The 25,859-nt window shown below is 42.3% G+C and overlaps 12 protein-coding genes and 1 non-coding gene across 13 annotated transcripts; 10 read left to right on the top strand and 3 right to left on the bottom strand.

Annotated features, from left to right (window-relative positions):
- The first annotated feature begins 524 nt into the window (after positions 1-524).
- Positions 525-2,336, top strand: LOC145706570 (lissencephaly-1 homolog B-like). The gene is made up of 11 exons (XM_081783988.1): positions 525-710; positions 760-828; positions 872-1,081; positions 1,122-1,218; positions 1,267-1,338; positions 1,382-1,484; positions 1,530-1,656; positions 1,705-1,863; positions 1,908-1,992; positions 2,037-2,147; positions 2,195-2,336. The coding sequence occupies exons 1-11, from the start codon at positions 594-596 to the stop codon at positions 2,266-2,268; spliced, it is 1,224 nt and encodes a 407-aa protein (XP_081640114.1). The 5' UTR covers positions 525-593; the 3' UTR covers positions 2,269-2,336.
- A 922-nt stretch (positions 2,337-3,258) lies between these two features.
- Positions 3,259-4,703, top strand: LOC145706569 (DNA/RNA-binding protein KIN17-like). The gene is made up of 3 exons (XM_081783987.1): positions 3,259-3,414; positions 3,458-4,319; positions 4,365-4,703. Exons 1-3 carry the CDS (start codon positions 3,268-3,270, stop codon positions 4,628-4,630), a joined length of 1,275 nt encoding a protein of 424 aa, XP_081640113.1. The 5' UTR covers positions 3,259-3,267; the 3' UTR covers positions 4,631-4,703.
- Positions 4,704-4,738: 35 nt separating this feature from the next.
- Positions 4,739-5,795, top strand: LOC145709903 (vacuolar protein sorting-associated protein VTA1 homolog). The gene is made up of 4 exons (XM_081787601.1): positions 4,739-4,840; positions 4,886-5,117; positions 5,167-5,332; positions 5,376-5,795. Exons 1-4 carry the CDS (start codon positions 4,743-4,745, stop codon positions 5,717-5,719), a joined length of 840 nt encoding a protein of 279 aa, XP_081643727.1. The 5' UTR covers positions 4,739-4,742; the 3' UTR covers positions 5,720-5,795.
- Positions 5,796-5,815: 20 nt separating this feature from the next.
- LOC145709904 (nucleoside diphosphate kinase 7-like) lies at positions 5,816-7,199 on the top strand. Its single transcript, XM_081787602.1, has 7 exons — positions 5,816-5,926; positions 5,969-6,127; positions 6,171-6,360; positions 6,405-6,489; positions 6,535-6,668; positions 6,711-6,880; positions 6,929-7,199. The coding sequence occupies exons 1-7, from the start codon at positions 5,837-5,839 to the stop codon at positions 7,094-7,096; spliced, it is 996 nt and encodes a 331-aa protein (XP_081643728.1). The 5' UTR covers positions 5,816-5,836; the 3' UTR covers positions 7,097-7,199.
- Positions 7,200-7,209: 10 nt separating this feature from the next.
- On the top strand, positions 7,210-9,053 carry LOC145709906 (vacuolar protein sorting-associated protein 26B-like). Its single transcript, XM_081787604.1, has 8 exons — positions 7,210-7,322; positions 7,367-7,464; positions 7,514-7,751; positions 7,802-7,872; positions 7,923-7,998; positions 8,040-8,248; positions 8,293-8,376; positions 8,419-9,053. Exons 1-8 carry the CDS (start codon positions 7,226-7,228, stop codon positions 8,590-8,592), a joined length of 1,047 nt encoding a protein of 348 aa, XP_081643730.1. The 5' UTR covers positions 7,210-7,225; the 3' UTR covers positions 8,593-9,053.
- A 533-nt stretch (positions 9,054-9,586) lies between these two features.
- Positions 9,587-10,372, top strand: LOC145709908 (uncharacterized). The gene is made up of 4 exons (XM_081787606.1): positions 9,587-9,719; positions 9,766-9,934; positions 9,975-10,131; positions 10,175-10,372. The coding sequence occupies exons 1-4, from the start codon at positions 9,589-9,591 to the stop codon at positions 10,279-10,281; spliced, it is 564 nt and encodes a 187-aa protein (XP_081643732.1). The 5' UTR covers positions 9,587-9,588; the 3' UTR covers positions 10,282-10,372.
- Positions 10,373-10,375: 3 nt separating this feature from the next.
- Positions 10,376-11,446, top strand: LOC145709907 (uncharacterized). Its single transcript, XM_081787605.1, has 4 exons — positions 10,376-10,733; positions 10,816-10,914; positions 10,958-11,144; positions 11,188-11,446. The coding sequence occupies exons 1-4, from the start codon at positions 10,400-10,402 to the stop codon at positions 11,228-11,230; spliced, it is 663 nt and encodes a 220-aa protein (XP_081643731.1). The 5' UTR covers positions 10,376-10,399; the 3' UTR covers positions 11,231-11,446.
- A 36-nt stretch (positions 11,447-11,482) lies between these two features.
- On the top strand, positions 11,483-15,816 carry LOC145709905 (E3 ubiquitin-protein ligase MARCHF6-like). The gene is made up of 14 exons (XM_081787603.1): positions 11,483-11,650; positions 11,699-12,127; positions 12,179-12,476; positions 12,519-12,631; positions 12,676-13,061; positions 13,264-13,507; positions 13,560-13,775; positions 13,821-14,022; positions 14,068-14,272; positions 14,311-14,724; positions 14,770-15,007; positions 15,051-15,166; positions 15,211-15,391; positions 15,434-15,816. The coding sequence occupies exons 2-14, from the start codon at positions 11,902-11,904 to the stop codon at positions 15,589-15,591; spliced, it is 2,997 nt and encodes a 998-aa protein (XP_081643729.1). The 5' UTR covers positions 11,483-11,650; positions 11,699-11,901; the 3' UTR covers positions 15,592-15,816.
- On the bottom strand, positions 13,107-13,178 carry TRNAQ-CUG (transfer RNA glutamine (anticodon CUG)). The gene has a single exon. It is a non-coding gene; the product is annotated as a tRNA-Gln (tRNA).
- Positions 15,817-15,876: 60 nt separating the features above from the next.
- On the bottom strand, positions 15,877-16,516 carry LOC145707199 (uncharacterized). Its single transcript, XM_081784690.1, has 4 exons — positions 16,406-16,516; positions 16,261-16,360; positions 16,144-16,216; positions 15,877-16,031 (listed from the first exon to the last, which is right to left on the bottom strand). The coding sequence occupies exons 1-4, from the start codon at positions 16,459-16,461 to the stop codon at positions 15,877-15,879; spliced, it is 384 nt and encodes a 127-aa protein (XP_081640816.1). The 5' UTR covers positions 16,462-16,516.
- A 515-nt stretch (positions 16,517-17,031) lies between these two features.
- LOC145707205 (coiled-coil domain-containing protein 63-like) lies at positions 17,032-21,953 on the bottom strand. Its single transcript, XM_081784697.1, is given in 7 exon segments — positions 17,032-17,221; positions 17,264-17,391; positions 17,460-17,805; positions 17,807-17,926; positions 17,968-18,164; positions 20,310-20,632; positions 21,883-21,953. Coding segments are annotated over 7 exon segments (1,332 nt in total). The 3' UTR covers positions 17,032-17,074.
- Positions 21,954-22,507: 554 nt separating this feature from the next.
- On the top strand, positions 22,508-23,854 carry LOC145707208 (uncharacterized). The gene is made up of 5 exons (XM_081784699.1): positions 22,508-22,568; positions 22,611-22,741; positions 22,792-22,904; positions 22,982-23,596; positions 23,645-23,854. Exons 1-5 carry the CDS (start codon positions 22,508-22,510, stop codon positions 23,784-23,786), a joined length of 1,062 nt encoding a protein of 353 aa, XP_081640825.1. The 3' UTR covers positions 23,787-23,854.
- A 336-nt stretch (positions 23,855-24,190) lies between these two features.
- On the top strand, positions 24,191-25,327 carry LOC145710549 (uncharacterized). Its single transcript, XM_081788317.1, has 4 exons — positions 24,191-24,348; positions 24,398-24,633; positions 24,680-25,036; positions 25,084-25,327. Exons 1-4 carry the CDS (start codon positions 24,191-24,193, stop codon positions 25,281-25,283), a joined length of 951 nt encoding a protein of 316 aa, XP_081644443.1. The 3' UTR covers positions 25,284-25,327.
- Positions 25,328-25,859: the final 532 nt, after the last annotated feature.

A 25,859-nucleotide genomic window follows, 5' to 3' on the forward strand; every position in this document is an offset into this window, starting at 1 on the left:
TGCTTTGAAAAATTCATGACTGTATCATTTTCTCCTCTATTTTTGCTTACTCGAAAGGGAGCAAAAAGCACGCACAGTCTCCCGAGACCGCCTTCCCAGGGGAGCATCCGACGTGGCTGAGGCTGCTCTTGACGGAGAAAGCCGCCTAATTCGAGAAAAATAGAAGCTCCTGCTTTCTTTCTACCGTCAACGAATTTACCTTTAGGGTGTGCCCCTCGAATGGCGGGTTTCTTTGTTCTTGGAACAGTTTCTTGAGAACCGGGAATAATGAAAATTGAAACTCGTTTTTTTTTCATCTTGTTTCCTTGACAGTTGATTGATGGAATGAAGAGCCTTGGGTTTTACGACGTGTCGAACAAAAAATCGAGAAAGAGATTGAGACGTACTCATCAAAACTGAAATTGAAAATCAAAAGTTTTTAAGACGAAACTTCTTTAATTCAAATATCAAACGCATTTTTTACTATTTCTTTTTTTCGTTCTTTTGACTTCTGCTATCGATTTTGGAGAAAAAAGGTGGCTTTGCTGACATTTCTATTTTGTAGAGAAGTGATGATTTGAAGTCGTTCCAAATCCAAAAAAAACAAGAAAAGCATGCCTCTCACCACTCGTCAGTCCGAAGACCTAAAATCCGCCGTCGCCAGCTATTTACGGGAGCTTGGCGCCGATAAAGCATTCAACGCGTTTTTAGAAGAGCAAAATGTAAATAATGTAAGCTCGCATTCGCTCTCTTCTATCTTTTTCAAAGCTCTTCTTTTAGTCATCTGATAAAAAGTTTCACGGCTTGCTAGAGAAGAAATGGATCACTATTCCCAGGCTTCAGAAAAAGGTAAATTAGCGGTAGCAGAAGAGGATGAGGACTTTTGTTTCAGATAACTGATCTTGAACTACAATTAGAACAGGTGAAAAAAGAAGCGATCGGCGGCGGCTTCGCGCCAAGGGAGAAAAAAGACCAGTCCGAGTGGATTCCACGCGGCCCGGAGAAAGCCGAACTGCACGGACACAGAAGTCCAATCACCAGAACCATTTTCCATCCTCAATTCAGTCTACTCGTCACTGCTTCTGAAGACTCACAAATCAAGGTACGACAACTCTCCTTTCCTCCATTTTAAAGCGATCTAGATTTGGGATTCTGAAAGTGGCGAATATGAGAGGACGCTAAAAGGACATACAGACACCGTACAAGACCTCGCATTTGATTCCACGGGAAAATTACTAGGTAAAATCGCCAACTACTCGGTTCATTTGCTAAATAATTAATTGGTAGCTTCATGTTCCGCTGATCTAACAATTAAACTATGGAATTTTATCGACTACGAATGTATAAAATCGCTGACAGGTAAGCACCAAAGCAGCAACTCTAGTTCATCGAAACTTTCAAGGCCACGATCATAATGTTTCGTCAGTGGCATTTCTTCCTTCTGGGGATCATCTAGTCTCCTGCAGCAGAGATAAAACAATAAAACTTTGGGAAACAGCTACTGGGTAAGAAGCGAAAAAGCATTTCGGACGCAAGTAGAGCGTTTTTAGCTTCTGCGTTCACACTCTTTCTGGCCACGCCGAATGGATAAGAATGGTCAGGCCGAACGCCAATGGAACCCTCTTAGCTTCTTGCAGCAATGATCACTCGGTCAAAGTTTGGGACCTGGAGAAAAAGGTTGTCGCGAACACGCTCGGCGAAATGAAGTGAAACCGATTCTTTTAGGAAATAAGAGCGGATTTGCGAGCTCACGACAACGTCGTTGAATGCGTCGAATGGGCTCCTGAATCGTCATATGAATCTATAGCAAAATCAGTCAACTTAGACGCCAAATCCAAAGGAGGCCCGTTCTTGGTCTCTGGCTCTAGGGATAAAACAATCAAGGTTTGAATGCAAAAAAATACGAAAGTAACATGCCGCTCCGCTAGTTTTGGGACGTCACTTCTGGCATATGCTTATTGACTTTAAATGGACACGATAATTGGGTGCGGCAACTGCGTTTTCATCCTAAAGGTTTCTTCCAAAGGGTCCAAAATTGATTGAAATGTGGAATTTAGGAAAATATCTTCTCTCGTGTTCGGACGACAAGACGCTGCGGACGTGGCATATCGAAAATCAACGCAATCACAAAACGATCCATGCCCACAATCACTTCGTCCAATCAATCGGTACTTACTTGTCCTATAGATTGTAGCCCTAACTCCTCAAATTCCAGATATTCATAAAACATGTACGTTCGCAGTCAGCGGCAGCGTGGACACCACAGCAAAGATCTGGGAATGCCGCTAAGACGAAAGCAAAACGAAAAAAGGACACATTATAAAGAAAAAAAATCAAGTTCATTCAAAAAGAATATTTTTGTGACTGTCATTTTACTGTAAATTCTACCCGTTGTCTCATATAAAACATAACGATTACACTTCCGAAAGAAAAAAAAAAGAAAATTTTCAAAAGAAAGAAAACATTATTTGTGAATAAATTTCAACCAAAAAAAAAACAATCTTATCAGCTATTAAAAACTAATCTAGCGAGGACCCCATTCGTTATCACTTGTATCCACTATTTTGGAATAGACAAAATTGCCATACATTCCGAGTTTTAGGTTACGAGGCTTCTCAATAATTTCAACTTATTATCTGCATTACTACTTTAAAAATCAGCATCTGTGATCAACTTGAGCATGTCTATTCAAACCGTAGATCGCAAAACAAAACAAAAACAACGATCCTTCTCAAACAGTCCTAAACCATTTTACAGAAAAATGACAATAAACTTTTCCAATGTATAACTTAGACAATTTTGTTTTTCTGCGACTCCAAGTCCCAGAAAACGAGAAAGAGAATTGAACCAATTCTTGTTGCATTTTCACCCATCATACTATTTACTTCAGTGTTTTTATTAAATACTAACACCGCTACTTGTATAGCTTCACTTTCCCTTTTTCGTATTGATTATTTGTCGATACTTTTCTAGCTTTTTTTTCTAAAAATATAATTCTTAATAATAAATTCTCAAAGTACCTTCATTCATAAAAAAAACTCACCGAACGTGCTTAAAATTCAAAACTTGCTAAATTGAATTTAGTTACTAAAAATACTTTCATCTTCATTTTAATTCTACTACGCTTCTGGCCAAGTTTCTTGGTATGGCAGCGTTTCAATGTCCCGCTACATGTACCTATTTCATATTTGCTAGCCTGTTCTATTGACTGATTATTAAAAAAATAACGTTCGAAATTTTAATATTTTTAAACGACATCTCCAAACGAACTCCATTCAGATTTTCGCGATGGGAAAGAAGCCAGAAGCAGGAACGCCAAAAGCGTTGTCCAACCAGATGAAGTCGAAGGGAATGCAAAAGCTGCGTTTCTACTGCCAGCTCTGTCAGAAGCAATGCCGCGACGAGAACGGTTTCAAATGCCATCTCATGTCAGAGGTAAACTAGTTCGTTTCAACTTTGAACTAACGAAAGAGATAAGGGTCATCAACGGCAGATGCTTTTGTGTGCGGATGATCCAGGCCATTTGAATAAAGTAACGTCCGAATTCTCGGCAGACTTTCTCGGCGGTTTCCTTCAAATCCTGCGCCTCTGCTACGCCGGGCAGCGGGTCTCTGCGAACAAAGTCTACCAAGACTACATCTCCGATCGGAACCACACTCACATGAATGCGACGCGCTGGCACACGCTTTCCGGCTTCGTCCAATGGCTCGGCAAAACTGGCTACTGCAAGATTGACTTTGTCGAAGAGAAGAACCAGTGGTTCCTCGAGTACGTGGATAACTCGCCAGAGACGCTGCAGCGTAAGGCGGAACAGGAGAAGCTCAAGAAAGCGCGGAAAGACGACATGGAGCGGCAGCAGGACGCGATTGCCCAAATGATTGAACGAGGAAAGCAGCGCGAAGTTGAAAAGGGCCTTGCTCTTCCTGAAAGCGTGGCGACAGAACTGAAGCGCGACGATTCCGACGCGCCGATCAAAGTCAACTTGGGATTGAAGAAACTGACGCAAAGCTCAGCCCTGAAAAGCGTGAACCCTTTCGAAAACTTGAAACGGAAAGCGATTGAAAACGCGATTGAAAAGAAGAAGGCGATCAAGCAAGAGCCGGGAAAGACGAGCATGATGGAGCAGATTCGCCGCGCAGAGCAATCCATGAAGAGACCGAAACTCGAACCCGATATTAAGACGGAGCCTGATATCAAACAAGAACCGGGTGTTGAGGCAAAACCGAAGGTCAAGGAAGAACCTGGGAGCGAAAAGGCGCCCGAAGAGAAATGGATCCATAAGAATATCGTCGTTAAAGTCATGAATAAAAAGCTGGGAGAAAATTTCTACAAGCAAAAAGGTCTCAGAATGAGTTGAAACTTGAAATTATTGAAATTGGTTTTAGGCTTCATCCAAAAGACAGAAGACTTCATGGCAGTGGTGAAGATGCTCGAGAGTGGGAAGCGTGCGAAGATTGATCAGGTTGATCTGGACACGGTCATCCCAAGTGTCGGCCGAGAGGTCGTCATTTTAGTAGGGAAATATCGAGGCGAGATCGCAACGCTCAAAGAAATCCACCAGAGCAAGTTCAAAGCAACTGTCAAATTCGGCGACAAATACCGCGACTTTCCATACGAACACATATCCAAGTATTATTCCAACGAGAAATAATAATGAACCGCTTCATCCCTGTTTCTTAAAATCTTCTTCGCTGCCAATATTCTTTTGAAAATTATGTAAATTACGCAAAAAGTGAAAGCAATCAATAATCTTCAGATCTGATATGGCTGCGCTTCCTCCGAAATACAAGCCGATTCTGAATGCATTCAGAACAGCGCAACAGTTTGAGAAAAAAGACACAGTTGTTGCTTACTGGTCGAGGTAATTTAGACTCAATATTGCGGCGTCTTATTAAATCGAGAATAGGTTTTATTGCGTTCAAGAGGCGATGAAGATCGATTCGAAAGACAAAGATGGGCGAATGTGGATTCTATCGCAAATGGACTGGCTCGAGCAGGTGAAGAAGGCGCACGCAGAAAACGAGGCGATTACCCAGGAAGTAGTCGGCCAAGCTCATTTTGAAAATGCAACACTGGCATTATTCGCGCGAGCAGATGCAATGGACCGCGCCGCACAATTCACAGCAAATCTGCCAAAAGTAAATAAACTTGTGAAAATGCAAATAATCATTGAAAAATTCTGATAAGATCTTCGCTATGACCGCTTCACTCATCAATATCATGACAATCTTCGGCGAGGTATCTGAAGACTGGGCGGAAAAGAAGAAATATGCGCTTTACAAAACGGTTGACATCACGAAATGTCTCAAAGAAGGAAGACAACCTGTGCCCGGTCCTCCAGGCGGTTTTCAGGGTTCGTTGATCATTATTTTGACTTGTGATATCGGATTTTAAAGATGAGGAAGACGAGCTCGATCAGCTCGGCGTAGAAGATACTCCTTCCTCCTCATACGTACCGCCGCAAGAGCCAAGCACGAGCAGTTTTCAGCCGCCAGCAGAGCCAACTTTCACCCCTCCCGTCGTGCCCGAAGCCGCTCCTCGTAGTGTGCCTACTCCTAAGGCCGAGCCAGCTCCCGCTGCTGTGAATCCAATCGCAGGATTCCGCCCGGACCAAGCTCAAATCGACAAAGCCTCGAAGAACGCAAAATTTGCCATTTCGTCGTTGACATACGACGATGTGCCGGGTGCAATCAGTTTCCTTCAAAAATCACTCCGACTTCTTCAAACTGGCCAAGAATAATTCCTCTCCTTTCGTTCAAATCCAACACAGAAATTATTCCCTTCTTTCTATTTCTAGAACAGCGCTTGTTTTGCAAGCTGAAATTCATTATTGCATTCAGTTAGAAAAAAGTCGAAAATGGCGAACGAGGAGAGGCACTGTTTCATTACTGAGTGGTACGACACTCATGCTGAAATTCGGCGAAGATACCAGCTCATGCGATACCCAGTGAGTTTTGCTTCTTCGGGCTGAGATGATTTTGATTTTTAGGATAAAACCATTACAATGTACGACATCAAAAACCGAAGAAAGTTCCTCAGCCGAACCGCGATGTCTGACATCCCAGAGAAACTTTTCATTGGCACCAAGTTAAATATTCACAGCAGGCAGCACACAATTGTTGCATATGGTGACGATAAGACTGAAACTGTAAGCTCTCGTGTACCAGAATCATTTATAAACGGCATTTCAGGATCACTCCGGGCTCAACGAAGCGATCCTCTTCGTCTTTCCCGAATCGAAATGGAACGCAGTTGGAGATGTCTTGAACAATGTCTACAAAAACGGACTCAAGATAACAAACGTAAAATCGCTTCACCTGAATAAAGATTGCGCTGAAATCGCCGGTTTCGAAGGACGAGCTCTCGCCATGGCTGTTCAAGGTTTGTCTCTAGCCTTGTTTCATTTTTCTTTACCGTTTCTTCAGGCAATGATTCATTCGCTCTTATGAGCAAGTGCACTAACCCAGCTGACGTTGGCTACGTTTCTACTGACAAGGAGGCAGTCCCAAGGTGCGTTTTTAATTCCCCAAAGCGCCTGTTTAACTTCGTCTTTAGACACTTGGAATCATTCTTCAGCGATATTTCCATGCAGAGCACTTCTCTTCGAAATGAACAGTGCACTTGCGCCGTAATCAAACCATCATTCCTTCATCGATCCGGAGAAATTATCAACGCCATTGAGAAAGCTGGTAAGTGCGCATTTATAATGCACGATTTTATCGTTTGTTTAGGCTTTCAGATCACCGCCATGAGATTGAACTCGTTGGATAGAAAAGAAGTCGAGGAGTTTTACGAAGTTTACAGAGATGTCGTCACAGAGTACACTGGAATGGTGGACGAACTCAGCTCCGGGCCCAGTCTGGCTCTTGAGATTTCCACGATTCCCGAAGGAGAACATACGGTACTTGCGACATGGCTTTTCGGACTTAGATTTGCAGCACTTGTTTAGAGATTCCGCGAGTTCTGCGGCCCAGTTGACCCCAAAGTCGCAGCGGCTATTCGACCAGGAACCCTGCGCGCGATCTTCGGCATCAATCGCATCAAGAACGCCATCCACTGCACTGATTTGGACACTGACGGAGCCTTCGAATCAAACTACATGTTCAACGTTCTATAAGCTTCCTTCGACCACACGTGCCTCATGCTTTACATAATCACACAATTATTTTCACTACTTTCTATATTATTTTTATAATAAAACTAAATCTTAAAAGAGAAAATCGAATTATCACGTGTTTGTTTTCAGATGAGCTTCTTCGGATTCGGGAGGCCAGCGGACGTTTCGATAAGGTTGTCTGATGAAAGCACGCGGCGCAGGGTCTTGCATAATGTCTCAGATAGAAGTAACCAGCAGCAGTGCGTCGACGGGTTAATTGAAGTGTTTTAGAAAAAGAGCCCTTGTTGCTCTACTACGACGGAGAAACCATCGCTGGCATGGTTGACGTCAACTTAAAAAAGTCAAACGTGAAAAAAGTTGATCACAAGGTTTGCTAACACTCGAAGGAGACAACTTTTTTATTGTTCATTTCGGCAGGGAATTCGCGTTGAAGTCACTGGTCAGATTGAATTGTTCAACGATCGAGGGAACACCCATGACTTCCTGTTTCTCGTCAAACACTTGGCCGGTCCAGAGTCACTAACGAGCGACAGGTCGTACGAATTCGAGTTTCCAAACGTTGAAAAGCCTCACGAAAGCTATCATGGAACGAATGTTCGATTACGCTACTTTGTCAAGGCTACTGTCATGCGTGGGATGGCACAGCCAAATATAAGTAAGCCTTTTCTATGCGCTTATTTACATGTAATTGATGAAATATTCTAGCCCAGGAGCTTGAGTTTGTCGTCCACATGCTCAGCGCATATCCCAATGTGCCTAACCCTCTCAAAATGGAGGTGAGTCATTCATATTGGGCCCAATGCTAATGTTATCATGATTTATTCAGGTTGGCATTGAGGACTCTCTTCATATCGAGTTTGAGTACAACAAATCCAGATATCATTTGGATGAGGCGATCATCGGTAATTGCTGTCATTCGACTTTAAATTCACTTTTTTCCAAGGGAAAATTTCTTTTATTCTTGTGCGCGTCAAGATCAAACACATGGAGATCGACTTGATCCGAAGGGAACAAACAGGCAGCGGTCCATCCAACTACATGGAGCAAGAGTCCATCGGCAAATACGAAATCATGGACGGCGGGCCGGCCAAAGGCGAAGTCATTCCCATCAGATTGTTCCTCAAATCTTTCCAAGGGCAGCCAACAATGAAGGTGCCTTACTAACCTTTGTTCCGCCTAGTTTTATATTTTTATAGGAAGTGGCGAAGAAATTCTCTGTAAGGTACTTTCTGAACTTGGTCCTAGTTGACGAAGAGGACCGCCGCTACTTCAAACAACAGGTGACTGATTTTCTGATCCCCTTTTCGATTAAATGAATTCAGGAGATCACCCTCTGGAGAAAAGCGTATCTAAATGAGAACCGTATTCCAACAAATCAGTTTATATCCTCACAGCTTCCAAATGGCAATTTTGTGAACGAGAAGGCAGAGCAGCCTCCCGTTGACGACGATAAATCAGCGCTAGTGGCCTCTGAAGCGCCCGAAGCAGCATTCTAAGTTTCACCTACGTTTTGCCATGTCGAACTAGCCTAGGCCGCAGTTTCAAACCGCTCAAGCTCATTATCAAATTGTCAAAAAATATTCCTAGCTGATGGATAATGAAACAATGTCCCTAGATTAGCTTTATTTTCTCAGTTATCGAGTTTCATTTTCAATTTCAAGAACTGTCAAAATTCAGCAATTATCCAGCTTATTTTCTATTTATTTGATTCTGCATTTAAAATCATCAATTTATTCTATTATTCGAGAACTTAGTGCAATCATCAAAAGATCGAGTTCACACACCTCCAATTTTGCCTATCACCTTATCCGAGCCCGTTTCTTCTCACTGGTCTATTCTTTTATTCCTAGAATTCCTTACTATATTCATACTTGCTCGGCAACTTCAATTGAACATTGATAGACTCCATATGCTCACATGTTTACCGGTTTCTGTAAATAAATGCCCATTTCATTCATTTGCTCCTTATTTTGAACACCTTTCTATAATAATACACTAAAACTTCTTATTTAGAATGAGTACCGGTCAATGTAAACCGTTGGGCTATGCCGAAAAAGTATTGGAAAAGAACAGGAAGAGGCCAGTCTGGATGCCAACAATAGTACGATCAACATGGCCCAGATAGACATGGTCCTCTTCGAAAAAACCACCTAAAATGATTTTACTGTTCTATTTCCTCACTTTTTTTCTGCACTACCTGAGCATTTTTTTTTCGATGAAGGTTCCCACTGCTCCCCCCCCTCTTGGCTGAAAGTAAGTAAGTGTTTTGGCTCGGTAGGGGGCCCAGTGTAGTAGGAACCTTCATCGAAAAAACCACCTACTAGGTGCGTAATGCCTTGGTTTTTTCGATGAAACCGACATCGAAAAAACCACCTATTTTTGTCGGCAAAAACCGAATACTGACCTGCTAAAGGCGCATATAATCGGTTGCGCCTAGTAATAAACTTCATTTACAATCTTAATGATTCCTAACCTTCAATTTTTAGAGTCGAATGGGTCGAAGATCCCGATCACGGTCTCGCGATCGCGACAGGGACAGAAAACGTAAAAAACACAAGAAACGCTCAAGGTCTCGTTCAAGAGAGCGCAAGCGTGAACGGAAAGAGCGTCGCCGCGATAGAAGGTTCACATTTTCTTCTTTTTGCTTGTTTTAACACCCATTTCAATAGATCAAGAACACGATCTCGAAGTCCAGTAAAATCAAAGAAATCGGAAGCAATCGTCATTCGAAGCCGCTCTAACTCGCCCGATGTTCAAATTATGAAAACAGAGAAGGCCCCGGTTCAAGACTCTTCTGCGGATCTTGGCGCGTATGCAAAACTGTTCTCCAAGTCAAAAGTATGCATTGCCAACCATTCCTCCCTTTATTGCCTTTTAGGAACTTGAAGAAGAACGAAAACGGATGAAGGAAGCGTCGGAAAGAGTTCTGAGTGAAAAAGAAGCCCTTCTTGCTCCTTTATCAAATGAGAAGTCGGAAGAAGAAATGATGGCTGAGATGATGGGCTTCTCAAACTTTGATACCACTCAGAATAAAGGTTTTCTACAAACAGCTAGAGCCAAAAGTTTACCATTTCCTAGGGCATGAGGACAACGACGTAGGAGAGAGCCGCTGCATCAAACAGCGAAAGTACCGACAATATATGAACAGGAGGGGCGGCTTCAATCGTCCGCTTGACTCTATGTAACCTTTGATAGAATAATTTTTCAATAATCCTGCCGACAATTTGCGTATTTTGACTTTTTTCCTCTTTTCCAACTGACCTTTTGATCCTCTGATCTAAATTTAACAAGCGTATTTAGAAAATGGGACTCTTTGGCTTCTTGAAAGGGAAGAAAAAGTCTTCCGAAGGGTCTGCCGACTATCCGAGGCAAGACGGAGGATATCCACAACAGCAGCAGCAGCAGTTTCAGCAGCCACCGCAAGAGCAGTTCGGCCAACCGCAAGGCTATCCTCAGCCAGGCTACGCTCCAGAAGGTTACGCTCAACAGGGATACCCTCAACAAGGCTATCCGCCTCAAGGCCATCCAGAACATCAAGGATACCCTCAAGATCCTGGATTTCCTCAGCAACAGTTCCAGGGATATCCTCCACATGAAGAACACCGTCAAATCGACAATGTAGACCGAAATGATTCGGGTAAACATGTCACCGTATCATTCTATATACATTTGTCGTATTACGTATGAAAAAAGAGCCCTCCGTACATATATTGTCATAGCTTGTCAGTACCAATTCAAGCCAGACGAAGAGACATATCGATGTCTTGACTGCGAGATAACTGAAGACTGCCCTGTTCTCTGCCGAAACTGTTTTGAAGGTAACGAAAGCGCATATTTTCATGCATCCATTTAATAATTAAGCTTCGGAGCACAAGAACCATCGATGGGAAATGCTCCGAGACGAGGGTGGCGGATGGTGCGATTGTGGAGACGGAACTGCTTGGCGTCAGCCTTTCGTTTTCTGTCAGTTCCACGCTCCCAAATACGAACAGCCTCAGCAAGATCCTGGTATGCCTTACCCAGTTGCCGGTGGAGACGTCGGTTACAAGTAAGCCTCGAGCGTCTTTGTACCAATTATCGACTTTTTCAAGCGCATCATACGGAAACCCACCACCATATGGCCAACAATATTGAACTCCCACAGAAAATCAACACCGTCGATTCAACAACGACTAACCCCTCTTTTCTTCATCTTACTTGTATGCCGTGTTTAACTCTCATTTCTTAACGACCGTTGCTAAACTAACCGTGCTTCTCCGATTGTAAATGTCCTTTCCTATTTCTTCAATTTGAATCCGAACGAAACTGTATTAAGCCTGTATACATTTCAACTCGTTTCTTTTCCAGGAACTCATTTTATCGAATTCAACTCACTCGTGTTCTTTTAGAAATTGTGCAATGCCGATTCTTGGCGACTTTGCGAAAGCTACGTTGAAGGCGGCAGTTGTACAAGCGGAAAATCGAAATCGGTTATTGGAGGAAGACTCCTGCTGGCGAGAACGCGAGAAAGAAAAAGATCCGAATCGCCCGAAAAATCGCTTCAAATTGGAAAAGGTCCGTCATCATTACTAAATAACCTTTGACGACAGATATTATTTCCAGGAAAGTCCAGAAAAGAGACGAAAGCGAAAACAAGTTCTGCCAGCAAAAGAGATCGGCCCTGATCTGCCACCCGACCGCTACCGGTTCTTCAAAGCTCCTCCGAAAAAGAACGAAGAAGAAAAAGCATCGAGCGCCGAGAAACAAGGCACCAAAAAGTCCCGTAGTCGTTCAAGATCTCCCGTAAGAAGAAAGTCCCGCGAGAAATGAGCGACGGGTGCATATTCTTTTTATTATCTTTTGCTGCCGAAAAGACACGCGTCTGTTATTTGTTTAGTCCTGAAAAATTTGACACTGAAACTCTGAAAGAATTCAGACAATATATTTGCATACTTCAGCATGCTCATAACGAGGTAGTCAAAAACAAAAAAAAAGCAATCATGGACGATCAAGATTCGGACGTTTGCCGAGTATGCCGAATGGAAGGCACAGGTAATTTGAAATCGGCTGCTTCGTACTTCCTTATCTATTTCAATTTTTCAGCCAAGCGCGCTCTCTTCCATCCATGCCACTGCTCAGGCTCGATTCGCTTCGTTCATCAAGAATGTCTTGTCGAATGGCTCCGTGTATCCAAAAAGGATTTCTGCGAGTTATGCAATCACAAGTTCGCGTTCAAGCCGATTTACTCGGCCGACATGCCCGCTAGAATACCCATCTCCGAGTTCATTACCGGCCTGATTCGTTCCCTCCTTCGTGCTATCGGCTGTTGGCTTCATTACACGGCCGTTGCTCTTGCCTGGCTTGGTTTCGTTCCGCTTCTAACTTGCCGTATATTCTACTGGTGAGAGGTCGCATCATTTAGTTTCTTAATCGGCTCTTTTAGTTTATTTTCTTCGTCTACTTCGTTCTACAAACTTGCAATGGAGCCACTTTTTTCCACAGAGTACTTTATGCGCGACATTGTCACCGGTGGCTTTATCGTTGGCTGCACCATGGGTAAACCTATCGAACCTCGAAGGTTCACTATGCTTCTTTTTCAGGCATTTTTGTGTGTTTGCTCTATCTTCGGGAGCAATTCATCCAAGGCGCATTTCAAAACATGCTGCAGAACAACGCAGAAGAAGCGGTTAATATTCAGCAGCAGATGATAAACGATATTCTCGCGGCTGAAGATCACTGGAACCTTGAAGAAGAGATCATGGGTCCGATTCACGAAGGAATGCAGCGGCTCGAAGAACTTGCAGAGGAGCAAGCAGCGCTTGAAGACCGAATTGAAAATCCTCTGGAGGCCATGCTTCAAGAAAATCTTGAGCAAGAAAGAGCCGCTCGAGAAGAGCTTGTTCGTGCTCAAAGGGAGCTCGACGCTCTACAACGCCGGATAGGCAACTTTCCAGCTCAAGAAGATGATGAAGTCATCTTTAACGAGGTAGATTTTGGGTTTCAAGAACAAAATGTTTTGGTGAAAAAAGAGAGGTCCTACCGAGATTTGAACTCGGATCGCTGGATTCAGAGTCCAGAGTGCTAACCGTTACACCATAAGACCGCTGAGGGTAACTCAACTCAAACTCTTTATATTGCCTTTTGTTTCATACTGATTCAAGCCTTCCAAACTAAAGCGAATCTTTTAGGCTGAAAATGTTGAGCCAGCTGAACAATGGAATCTGGAAGAGCTGACTTGGGAGCGTATGCTCGGCTTGGATGGCTCCTTCGTCTTCTTGGAGCATGTTTTTTGGGTTGTTTCGCTCAACACACTCTTCATTTTCGTCTTCGCGTACACACCCTATCATGTCGGAAAAAGCATTTACACCACATTGCACATTCTCTCGGTTGTTGAGTCTTCTCAGCTTGCTGGTGGCTTGTTTACACTCACAGGTACAGTGGCATCGAGTACTCGTCTAAATTTAATGGTAACTTTATTCGCTAGGCTACGTTTTCTTCGCGTTTATTTTCCTGATGTTCCACCTCATTTCCTCGAAGATGAACATGGAGAAGCTCAGTAACCTGGCGAAAATCTGCTACATGTGTATCAAAGTAGGAATTCTACTCGTTGTCTGTATGATTATCATGCCTATCATATGTGGCTGGTGGATCGACATTTGTTCCCTTTCAATGCTCAATGCTACACTTTCGGATCGACTCGGTAAGATCAAAAAGATAGCTTCGAACCTAACCAAAAAACTTGAAGTTTCTTATCGAGCATCTCCGGGAGCATCGTTTGGATTCCACTGGCTCTTTGGTGCGTTGTTTATCTTCTACTTTGGGACTTTTCTGATCTTCACGAAGGAAGTGCTTCGCCCTGGACTTCTCTGGTTCATGCCAAACTTGAACGAGCCGGACTTCAGTCCGATCAGGAGATTGATGAATCAACGCCTCGTCCATCATCTACGGTAACTTTCGATTTTCGATGCATCGTAAAAGTTACTTTCTTTTAGCCGTTTCCTCGTTTACATCGCTGTCTTTGGATTGTCAATTTTGTTCATCATCGCCGTTCCTGTTAAATTCATCAAATGGGCAGTACCTGATTTTCTCCCCTATCGTGTTTTCGCGATTTCGGACGAGCCACTAAATCATGTATCTCTTGAGCTCGTCACTCTTCAAGTTTTCCTTCCTACCTTGCTCGAGCAAACTCATATCAAGGTAACGAAAGGGACGTAAAGTCAAACTAACGCCTTCAGTTTTTCTTGAAGTCTCTGATTCGTCTTTGGGCTGAGCTTGTCGGCTGGGCTCTTGGCTTGAGAGGATATCTACTTGGAGAGCGGCTCGCGGATAGTAATGAAGGAGACCAAAGAAATCAGCCTGGCTTCCTACGTGGCGCGGTTGAGAACGACGAAGACGGACAAAATCAAGAGCAAGACGAGGATATTTTCTGGAACCCGGAACATATCAACGATGACCGAAATGAAATCCGAACTCATCATCTTTTTCAAAAGCCATCCCGCTTCCGCGGCCGAGTTGGCGTACTCTTGTTTGTCGTTGCTATTTCAATCTCGTCCTGTGCTGCTTCTGCAATTTACTTTCCAGTGTTGATGGGTAGGAAGATTTTAGCGTACACTGTTGGCCACAAACGCAGGGTGCACGAAATGTATACGGTTGGTAGCTTCGATTTTATCTCTGAAATTGACATTTTTAAATAGCTCTTTCTCGGACTGTTCGTTTGCTGGCTGCCTCTGCTTGGCATCACGATCGTCTCACGATGGGCTCCGAAGGGATGGAAGTTCATGGCGAAGAACCTCGCTCGATCTATCAAAATCGCCGTAAAAATTTCAACAGCATTCGTTCTCGTTGCTGGAGTAACTGCTCTCCTGATGGGCCTTCTCTTCGACTACGCAATATTAACGCCTCTGCGAGTGCAACAGTACCAAACACCTATAAGTATGAATTCAAGTTTCGAATGGGCAATTATCCTATGATTTAGCCTATGCACTGGTTGACTGGGCGTTCGGCGCTGTTCACGTCAAAATCTGCATTGCATTTACTTTGCTGGGTCCGAATTGGTGGCTTAGAGATGCTCTCGAGACAATTTATAATCGGGTAAGAAGGAACGATTCCATAAGTTTCTGACCGATTGGTTTTAGGGCGCTAGAAACTTTCGCTTGCGCAACTTCTTGTGGACAGTTGTCTGGCCAGTGGCGTCTGGACTTATTGTGCTTCTATCTGTTCCGTTTATAATCAGCTATTCAATTCTACCGCTGATGTCATTCCAAGAAGACTTGCTCGTCCGCTTCCAGCGAAAAGTCTATCCCATGTTCTGTTTCGGTAATTAGTCAGCGAAATTGATTCGAGTTGAACCCTTCTTAGGAGTACTGGGAATGTTCCTTCTTCACATTCAATACCAACAGCTCTGTCGACTGATAGAAGGCATCAAAAATGCAAAGTACATGGTTGGCCAGCGACTGGTGAACTTCGAGCCCGAGCGCAAAAAGGCAGCAAATCATTCTACCGCCATTTCAGATTAGTTGTTTCCGCTTCTATTCAAAGTTTTGAAAAAAAAGTTTTCAAAATTACTTCAAAGTTTTTGAATTTCAAACCCAAACAAGGCAACTGTATATTTAAAGTCTCACGTACCTGTTCAAGCAGAAAGAGCTAATGGGTCCCGATCTGCTATTTCTTCAATTTAAATGATCTCGCTTCATGAAACATTTCATTTTCTTGCGTCAACAAAATAAAAATAATCACATTTCACGAGAATTAGAATTAAATTTCCTTGATAAAACTTCAATCGAATTTATTCATTCTCCATGTCAGTAAAAAGTAGCATGCCTATACTCGATACTCCGCAGATCCTGGCGCGCCCGCACGGCAGATATCAAGGACAGCAAAAGCAGCACCAGAGAAAGACAAGTGCCGATCAGTATGATCGCAAAGGTCAGCCCACTTGAATATAAGCCAGCGCATACTTATGAAACGTTAGTGAAAACATAATATCATCTTGAAAGAGACTTCGAGACGGGCAACAAGATGTCACCTGTGCCTCCGTGAAAAATATTTGATAGAAAATAATTTATTACCTTTTAGCACATTGCTCGCCATAAATATGAGCGACAGAATAAGTGCAAGAAAAGCAACTATCCCCAGAATATGCTAAAATCGATTATAACAATATACCAAAGGGTTATTTAACTTACGTGGAACCAGAATAGAACTTTAGATGTTTTTTGGTCACTGGAGGCTCTTCTGCTTCCTTCGATGCCGAAAATAGCAACTATTATTGAAAGCAGATACGTACTAAAACATTTTCTTTCTTATTTCTTGCCGAGAAATAGGACTCACCTCGCAGCAAAGGCTATGCAAGTCACTGCATAACATGGTTCCGTTGAAGGATCCATCGATTCTACCACTGATACATTTCCACATATCGATTTGGTTGTATTTAAATGATGAGAAACTTCTTGGGGTGATTACTTATACTATTCAATTAGGGGACAAGTAATTAGTCACCCGGCCCTGTCGAAAATGCGGCTAACGAAGAAAGAACCAAAAGAATGGACAAGTAAAAGGTCAAAAATCTGGGCTATGGGATCTGTTAGTACCGAAAGACTTTCCTATAGTTTTTTACCTTGCAAGCCATCACTCGTCTTCGCTGTCTCTCTTGATCTTTTGATGATTGAAAAGAGAACTCTCGCTCGGCTAGTAAGAGGTCGTTAAATAAAAGGAGTCGCTATCTCACCCAGTCTAACTGGCCTCCTCCGGACGAAATAAATTCTACCTCAGTATAGAAAGTGCCATTTTTAATTAGCGAGCAAAGTGTTGACAACAACAAATATTCGGTACTGAATCAAGGTATATTTATTACAGAAGAGTCATTCGTCTCACGTCAGCGCGCTTTGAGAACGTTCTCTGCTGCTGAGCCGCCCAGTCATCTCCCACCGTTGTGCGCCGTTTTTCGACGTTGCGCTTTTTTGAGGCTCCATATATCACCTTTAAAGTTTTAAGCAGTCTTTAGTGAGCCCTCAGTTCCTTGGTCATCGCTTCGATTGCTTTTGCTCTCGCCGTTTCTGGACTCAACAGATCATCTTCAAACTTATCCATGTCTTCGAGTGCCGGAGGAATAATGACATCAGTGACCTTTTCTTGATCCTTTTCGAACTGAACACGCTATTTTTTTTTCAGAAAGAAGTTTTGGCACACCTCACTCGAAGAAGATCTGCGAACTTTCTCGGCTGTTGGATCTTGCTCAGCTTTTAGCTTCAAGTACAGCTGTGTAAAAAGGTTGGCATTTTTCTCTATTTGTGCCATGTATCTTGCACGAGTTTTAGCTAGAATTTTATGGAGTATCAGAGCTCATCTACCTTAAATCTTAAATCGAGAAAGTTATTTTCTAAACTCTCCCTAAGAACGTTTGACTCGTTGATTTCGTCGTTGTCTCCAAGAGATTTGCGAATGGAAGTCGTATTACAACCCATGCGATCAGAGAGTTTTTGAATGGCATCAAAGAGATTGGTGAATAGCTCGTTCTGCTCGTCCAGCTGTTTCTTCAACTCTTCAAGATTCTCCTCCTCTTTCCCGTTTTGCGACGTCAACTCGGACATCTTCATCGCAACACTCATTTGGTCGTCATCGTTTGTTGACTGTAGCCGCTCGATTTTGTATTTCAAGTGGCCAATTGCTTCAATCTCTCTTTCAATTTTCTTCGAGCTCTCATTAACGTAACCAAACGCTGCGAAATTTTCCGACTCGTTCTTTGACAACTTCGCAATTAGCTCCTCGATCGGAAGGTGGCCGTAAGCCGCATAAATACGACTGAAGGAGTGTTCGAAATGCGCGAGTTTTTGCAGCTTGTGCTTCATTTTTCTAGTCACTTGGTTATTCCATTTGTTCTCGGAAAGGTTTACCTTGAGAAGAATTGCCGCTCGTTTGTTAATTGCTTCTTGGGCGATAGCTGCTTTATCTTGACTCTTCAAGTCCATGAAACATTCGGTGATTTCTTCGTGGTCAAGATGCCGCTGAAGCTCTCGATATTCGAGACTATGCTGGAGAATGTCTTTTTCATTCTTGTCCAAAAGAGCTTTCGCCCGTTGTCGAGCATCTTCTGTAATAACAATTATCCCGTGCCCGGATAATATAATATAATATACAAATGCCTTAGGGAGATTTCAAATTTTGCGGACGGGCCAAAAATTTTTTTCTTTTTCTTGCTGATATGAAAGAGCATGAAAATGAGGCAGACTAGTCCTCGTATCATCGTCCTAGCTTTCGTAATTACGAAAATATCTTGAAGACAAAGTCCAAAAATATGAAAACTTTTCTCGACGATTGTGAGTCATCGGTAAGAGGTACTTTCATTTTCTCTTCGGATATGAATTCCTCAGTGCCTAATCTAGTGGGGACGACTTTAAAAAATGAAAACCGATAAGGTTTTTCGTGATTTCAGCGATTCGAAAGAAGTGATAAAAATGCTTTATGAACGGGGCGAAAATAGGAACGAGCAGCTACTAAACGACCTCGAAATCAGGCGCTGAAAATCAGGCTCATCCCATTTTCGAAAACAAAAATTCGGAAACAGGATTGTGCAGCAACTAAACCGGGTCGAAATCAGGGCCCTCGAAATCAGCCTGGCCCATTTCGAGTCCAATTTTCTGACCCTGATGATCAGCTGATGAATATTCATGCCGCGCTATTTTTAAGGTTGTCGAAGTTTTCAAGCCAACTTCCGCCTTATGAACCCGGATCATATCAATATCAAGAATTGCAGATGACAACGATTTGAGCGATCGCATTGACGCGCTTTTTTAAGATGGGCGAAGTTTTCTAGCCCACTTGCGCCTTATAAACCCCAGAACACCATACCTTTTTGGAATCAGCAGAAAATTTTAAGATTTTTGACCGTTTAAAATTCTAGAAATCTACACTTCCGGTCGATTCTAGAGCCGGAAGTTGACGAAATTTAGGACTTAGGATGAAGTTGGACCTATCAAATTTACGCTCAGAAGATTTCCTATGATTTAAAATAAGAATACATCCTAACCGCGCTAAATTCTTGATATTGATATGATCCGGGTTCATAAGGCGGAAGTTGGCTTGAAAACTTCGACAACCTTAAAAATAGCGCGGCATGAATATTCATCAGCTGATCATCAGGGTCAGAAAATTGGACTCGAAATGGGCCAGGCTGATTTGACGCGCATTTTTAAGGTTGGGCAAGTTATTTCACCCACTTCTTGATTTTAAACCCTGGAACACCATACATATTTGGAATCAGCAGGAAATTTTTAGAACTTTGACCGTTTTAGTTTCCAAAATTTCCACTTCCGGTCCGATTCTAGAGCCGGAAGTAGACGAAATTTTGAGTTTGGCCAACTTGTGACCTATCAAATTGATTCTCAGAAGATTTCCTATCATCTGAGAGAAGAATCAATGCCGACCGCGGTCAAATCAACCGCTAAAAACTGAAAGAAAAACAGAAATTTATGCCTTTTTCCTAGTTTTGCCGGTCGGTTTGACTGCGGTTGGGACGGTTTCTTTGAATGATTTTAAGATGATTTTACTCAAAATTTTCTGAGCATCAATTTAATAGGTCACAAGTTGGCCAAACTCAAAATTTCGTCAACTTCCGGCTCTAGAATCGGACCGGAAGTGGAAATTTTGGAAACTAAAACGGTCAAAGTTCTAAAAATTTCCTGCTGATTCCAAATATGTATGGTGTTCCAGGGTTTAAGATCAGGAAGTGGGTGAAATAACTTGCCCAACCTTAAAAATAGCGCGTCTTTCGAGGGCCCTGATTTCGACCCGGTTTAGTTGCTGCACAATCCTGTTTCCGAATTTTTGTTTTCGAAAATGGGATGAGCCTGATTTTCAGCGCCTGATTTCGAGGTCGTTTAGTAGCTGCTCGTTCCTATTTTCGCCCCGTTCATAAAGCATTTTTATCACTTCTTTCGAATCGCTGAAATCACGAAAAACCTTATCGGTTTTCATTTTTAAAGTCGTCCCCACTAGATTAGGCACTGAGGAATTCATATCCGAAGAGAAAATGAAAGTACCTCTTACCGATGACTCACAATCGTCGAGAAAAGTTTTCATATTTTTGGACTTTGTCTTCAAGATATTTTCGTAATTACGAAAGCTAGGACGATGATACGAGGACTAGTCTGCCTCATTTTTCATGCTCTTTCATATCAGCAAGAAAAAAGAAAAAAAAATTTTTTGGCCCGTCCGCAAAATTTGAAATCTCCCTTACCTTGGTTCTCAAAGGCAAGATTTCCTTCATCAACCATCGCTGCCATAAGCGATCGTTTGTGCTGGATCGACTTTTCGAGGCGATCCAAATGGTTTTGGAATTTCACGTGCTCTCCTCGCAAATGCTGGATTTTATGCTTTTTGTCCTTGTTGACTGCGAGCAAGGAATTGTAACTGAGCATTTGCTGGTGAAGACGATTTTTGAGAATGGAAACTTTGACTTCTTCATCCTTGGCGTTCGAAGCGGCATCAGAGGTGAGATTTGAAAGCTTCTTTGAAAGGTACAATTTATCTTCGCTTAGCTGCAGAATTTGTTGATCGAGGCTTCAATTAATATTCAAAAATTGATACAATTCAAATCACGTTATAAATAATTGAATTAATTTCCTGAGCGATAAATTTGACTCTTTTTCGATTTGCGATTCGACGAGGTCTTTTGAGCTCACAACTTCCTATAAATAATATTTCTTTAACGAAAAACTTGATTAATTGAAAACTTGCCTTAATTGCATCGCAGTCGCTGTCCGCCTCAGCCAAGTTTTTCTTCGAAAGTGCCAAGGAAAGTTGAGTTGAAAGCTCATATTTTTCCTTGTTCAATAATTTGATCGTTTCATCTTGTTTTTTGGTGCAGTTCTCGTTTCAGTTTGTATATTTTGAAAAAGGATATTATTCGAAATTTTTGACTGCGGAACTTTAAAAACTGTTGTCTTGAAATTAATTTGCAGCTGTTGCCGTTTTTGTGCACTTTGTTTGATAGCTCGGTTGATCTTGGCTAGTTCCTTTTCATTCGAGCTATTCTTCCGTAAGAAAATTTCATCCGACTTTTCAATAAGGAAAATATGCAGTTTTGTGTTTGATAGTAGAATAGCAGTTCCTGATTATTAATTTCAGAATCGTCCTCGGAGAACTCCGTCCATCCGTCCATTTTTCCTGATTCTCTAATTTAGTCCTCTGTCGTGGATAATCCAAGAAGAAGAATCATTCTTCAAAGTCGTTTTTTTTCTTCAAGAAAGAAGAATGCGTCAGATAACGTTTCATGAATCCACAAAGGGGCTATTTTGATGTCCAAAATAACCGAAAAGAGTCGTGCTGAAGGATGGATTGGCTTGATATCGAATGAATTGAAAAGTTCGAAGTTTTCCAAAAATTTTTTGCGCACATGGAAAATTGAGTGCCCCGGAAATTCATCTTTAGGCACGGTTTTGCCCTTGATGTCCGGCTCAAAGTGCTAATTTGATCTACTTTCGTGGCGTATTAATGTCTCGCTGTTAACAGCTCTTGGTCTGACAAGAAAGATGGTGACTTTGTCAGATTGTTGCTAAGGTGAATGACCTGTTTCTTGTGACCTGTTTGGGTCACTGTTGGGGCTTCGCACTTTTTCACTTTTTCCCGACGAGGTGCCCAGTTTTTCCCGTTGGAGATCTCCTTCCCACGAGGCAAAAAATCTCAGCATTTGGAGGAGTACTTTAGTTGTCACTGGACGCTGGTTTTCAAAAGGGATGAGTGCTTTCGAAAGAGTACCATACAGCGAATAAGACATTTCAAACAAATCAAAACAACCTTTACCAATATACGCCCGTGGACAATGCTCCCTCTTGAGCCATTCAATACATTCATCCTTTGTCTGAATTTCCCTTGTAAACATTCTTAATATTTGTATAAACAACGCGAAAATCTACGTTAATGTTTACGAAGATATCAAATGCACACATTGAAATTTGATGCAAGTAATTTTTTCTTCTTTGATGTTATCACTTAAGGACCCCCCCCCCCCTTCAACAATTTCGAAAAGTGTTGACGGGGGGGGAGGGGGTCCTTAAAGTTGATAAAAAATTCAATGAATTAACTCTACAAAAACTCTAAGACTGCAATTATTTGATATTAATATCGACATATGCAAAGGGGAAAATCAAGAATTGGGAACATATTCCTTACAGAAATCAGCCTGAATCGCCATAACAGTCAAAAGTCTTCACTGAAGACGGGAGCACCCGCTGATGTCACATTAGCCGCTAATAGTCGCACCGTGAGATTTTCACCCCATAAAGGGGTGCGTGCCCAAGTGTGTACCTAATACACCACCCATGCTCTTTAGCGCCAAAAGACGATTGAAAATAAACTTAAAACATTACCCCTTACACAATCACAAAAATACCTCCGAAACGCAAGGACAACAAGAGAACCAAAAAAATACCGGAAATGCTAGGCATATTCTTTTTACAGACGGCGCATTCGATGATCATTCATCAAGAACTCTTAGGTGAGCATGGATAAAGGCTTCAGTTACCTTACCTCAGTTTAGTGGAGCCAGAAGTCATCGTTCCTGAGGATACAATTTACCTCCCGCAAGTTTACAGAGAGATTGATTTGACCTGCTCTGGTCAAGAAGACTTACCAGACGGCGGGCGTTTCTCGTCGCCTGGTTGGACCGAGGTTAGTGAACGGACAAGTGAAAGATATTCTTACTCAATTCAAAACCACAGGAATTTGTCTACGCAAATAATCTCAACTGCAGCTGGACTCTTGGTCGCCGTGGCTGCACTACGGAAGTTGACTTCTACGAGATCGACATTGAAGATCTCCATCTTCTCCGAAAGTGCCCTTACGACAAACTCACTATCTCAACAGGTTCAAGTGCCTGCCCACAGCTCTCTATCTAATCAACTTTTCTAGGCGACCAGCAATTAAACCGGGAACTGTGTGGTCGCTCTCCCCAGAAATATTCCGCGTTTTTGGCCCTATTAGTGTCAAATTTTCATCAGACAAGACGGTGCAACGACGAGGATGGACTGCTGTTGTCAATGTCTATGATTGCCATTCTCCATTGGAAGAAAAGAAAAGCGCAGTTCCCAAGAAATCTACCTCCACGACGATTGAACCATCCCGAGCCGAGACAACAACAACGACTTCTTCTACACCTTCATCAACTACAACTACCTACACGACTACAACAACAGTCACAACAACGACAACCTTGCCCTCAACAACAACGACGACCGCTACTACCTCTTCTACCACAACAACTACAACAACATCAACGACGAGCTCTACCACGAGCACCACAACAACAACCACAAAAACAACAACAACAACGACAACAACATCATCATCAACGACGTCGGAACCCTCTACAACAGTGACAACAACAACGACTCCTCTTCCCACAACCAATGAAGCAACAACGAGCGGATTGATAACCACCACAACAGCAATCAAGAACGACGAGATGACACTTATTGTTAATCTCAGCGAAAACGACGTAGAGTATGAAGCCATCATACTCGAAAGGTAGTACTATTAGATTCCTAGATTCCTTTTTCCAACGATTTACTGTAGTTCTGGAATCGGCTCTGGCGACGGCTCCGGAGAGGAAATTCAAATCGACGTGCTTGACTTAGTAAACGAAGAAAGTGTTTTCCTCGAGTACAATCCATTCGACTACATGTCGGATTTCCCCATCAGATCTGATCAAAAGTAAAGAACAAATTTATGCACTTCTATCTGCCCAAAATGCCATGCAACAGAAATAAAATTGCCAGCCCCAAAGCTTGAGTGTTTTTTGTTTGAATAAACAGTCAAATTACCGGACTCTATAATCTCTGAAAGAAGAGCCATTTGCAGGTCGAAGTCTGAGAGACGATGAGTTGTCGCTGAAAGAATCTCTAGACCTCGTGGTTTCGAGCCGAAGCGCGTGTTGGGAAAATATAAAATCGAAGGTTTTGCCTGAATTTTGTCATATTTTCTTTTGCTTTTTCAAAGAAGATATTAATTTATTCTCGCCAAGAAAAAAGAAATGTAAGAGAAAAGAAAGATATATCAGTGCTCTATGATTACGCTCAAAAGTTTCAAAAGACTAAGAATCTTAACACTTTTTCTAGCCAGATGAAACTGCGATCTCGATCAATCGTTACAAATGATCCAAAGTCGACTCCGAAAAGAGCCAGAACTCAGCATCAACCAAACGAGTTTGAGAAGATTTTCCCCGATAAAGTGACTTCCTACGGCCAGTTTGGAAAATGCGAAGGATCTGAGTGCGATGGGTAAGGATTAATTTTCGTAAAATTAAAATAGTTATCCATGAATATTCAGAGTACCCGCTGAAACGATCCAAATAAGTAAAGGAAGATTCTGCGAAATCTGTGTCGAAAAGGAACGCGGCGAAGAACAAGTCGAAGGCCGAAAATTTGACAAATCCGACGCAAAATTTCGATGCCCAGCGTTCTCTGCAACTGAAAGCTGCAAATCGGAGAATCTCTCGTTCCAAGAGTTCTACCTCGGTTCTTGCTGTGAGCCGGGCTCAAAGTGGTTGACGGATAATGAAAAAGGTAAATGGTCATTTTTTGAACCTTGTGGTTTAAAATAAAATTTTAGCGCAGAGAAAGAAGCTTATCATCATCAAGAATATCCATGCCGAAGCGAAGCGTGAGCAAACGAAACTTGAGGCTGAATCTAAACAGCAAAAGTGGACCGTTCAGAGAATGGAGAAACTGCAAAGCAAGAAAAAACAAATGGCAAACACTTTGAGCGAATGCTATCAAAAGATTTTGGAGGAGATTGAGGAAATCGCACCAAAAATTGAAGACGCCAGGAAAACTCACGAAGGAAGTACGAAAAGGCTGCTTGAGAAGGAAAAAGAAGTTGACATGGTCGCGAAGCGTTACAAACAGCTCTCTTACGAGTATCACGCTGTTGAAGTCAAGGAGAAATCTGCCAAAGAAAAAATGAAAGGTAAAAAAAGTTTTCTTACAGATTAATAACTATATTATCAATTGAAGGTAATGGGAGGTGCAAAGTATGCCTGGAAGAATACAGCAACAATTCGCTCCACCATAAATGCGCTCTTCGCAAATGTGGGCATGTCTCATGCAAGGAATGCTTGGAACGGATTCTTACGGAAAGCTACAACGATTACGCGCTTTGTCCCCACTGCCGAAAGAGCTTTACCGGTTTTGACCTCGTCCGTATCAATGAATAGATGTTTCATTTCCAAGGAAATTGAGACTCATTAATTGCATTCGATCTGTCATTTTCTCCAATAAACTAAACGAAACATCCATTCGAGCCATTATTTTTTCTCTCTTAAGCCACCTGGTGGACGCAGATTTTCTTGCCTCATATAAGCAGGTAAAAACTTTTATCCACAAGAAAAAACATCAGAAGGACTGTAGGCAGGCCGATGTTTTCAAAAATGAGCGCCCGTCTCTAGAACTCGCGCTGAGCAGCTCATGTTTTTCACTTCTTCTCATTAACCGCCAAACCAGCTCTGGGGTAATCAGAGTCCGAACGGACTGCTTTTCAGGTAAATTTAGCGTTTTTGAAGATAACCAAGTGCTTACAAAATTGTTTTTAGTGCTCTCCGAAGTCCATGGGCTCTCCCTATTGTTTCTGTTACCTGGAAGGCCTTCTTTTAGGGGGTCTTCCGACAATATTCGGGAAAAAAAAACCGATAAAATCTTTATCATAAGCAAAATTGCTAATGATAGAGTCTATCACCGCAATTCTTCACTGAAAACCAATAAATAATAGCAGTAATTCCCTAAATAGGGAGATA

The sequence above is a fragment of the Oikopleura dioica genome, chromosome XSR, assembly GCF_907165135.1.
Source record: "Oikopleura dioica chromosome XSR, OKI2018_I68_1.0, whole genome shotgun sequence".
NCBI classification, from domain to species: Eukaryota; Metazoa; Chordata; class Appendicularia; order Copelata; family Oikopleuridae; genus Oikopleura; species Oikopleura dioica.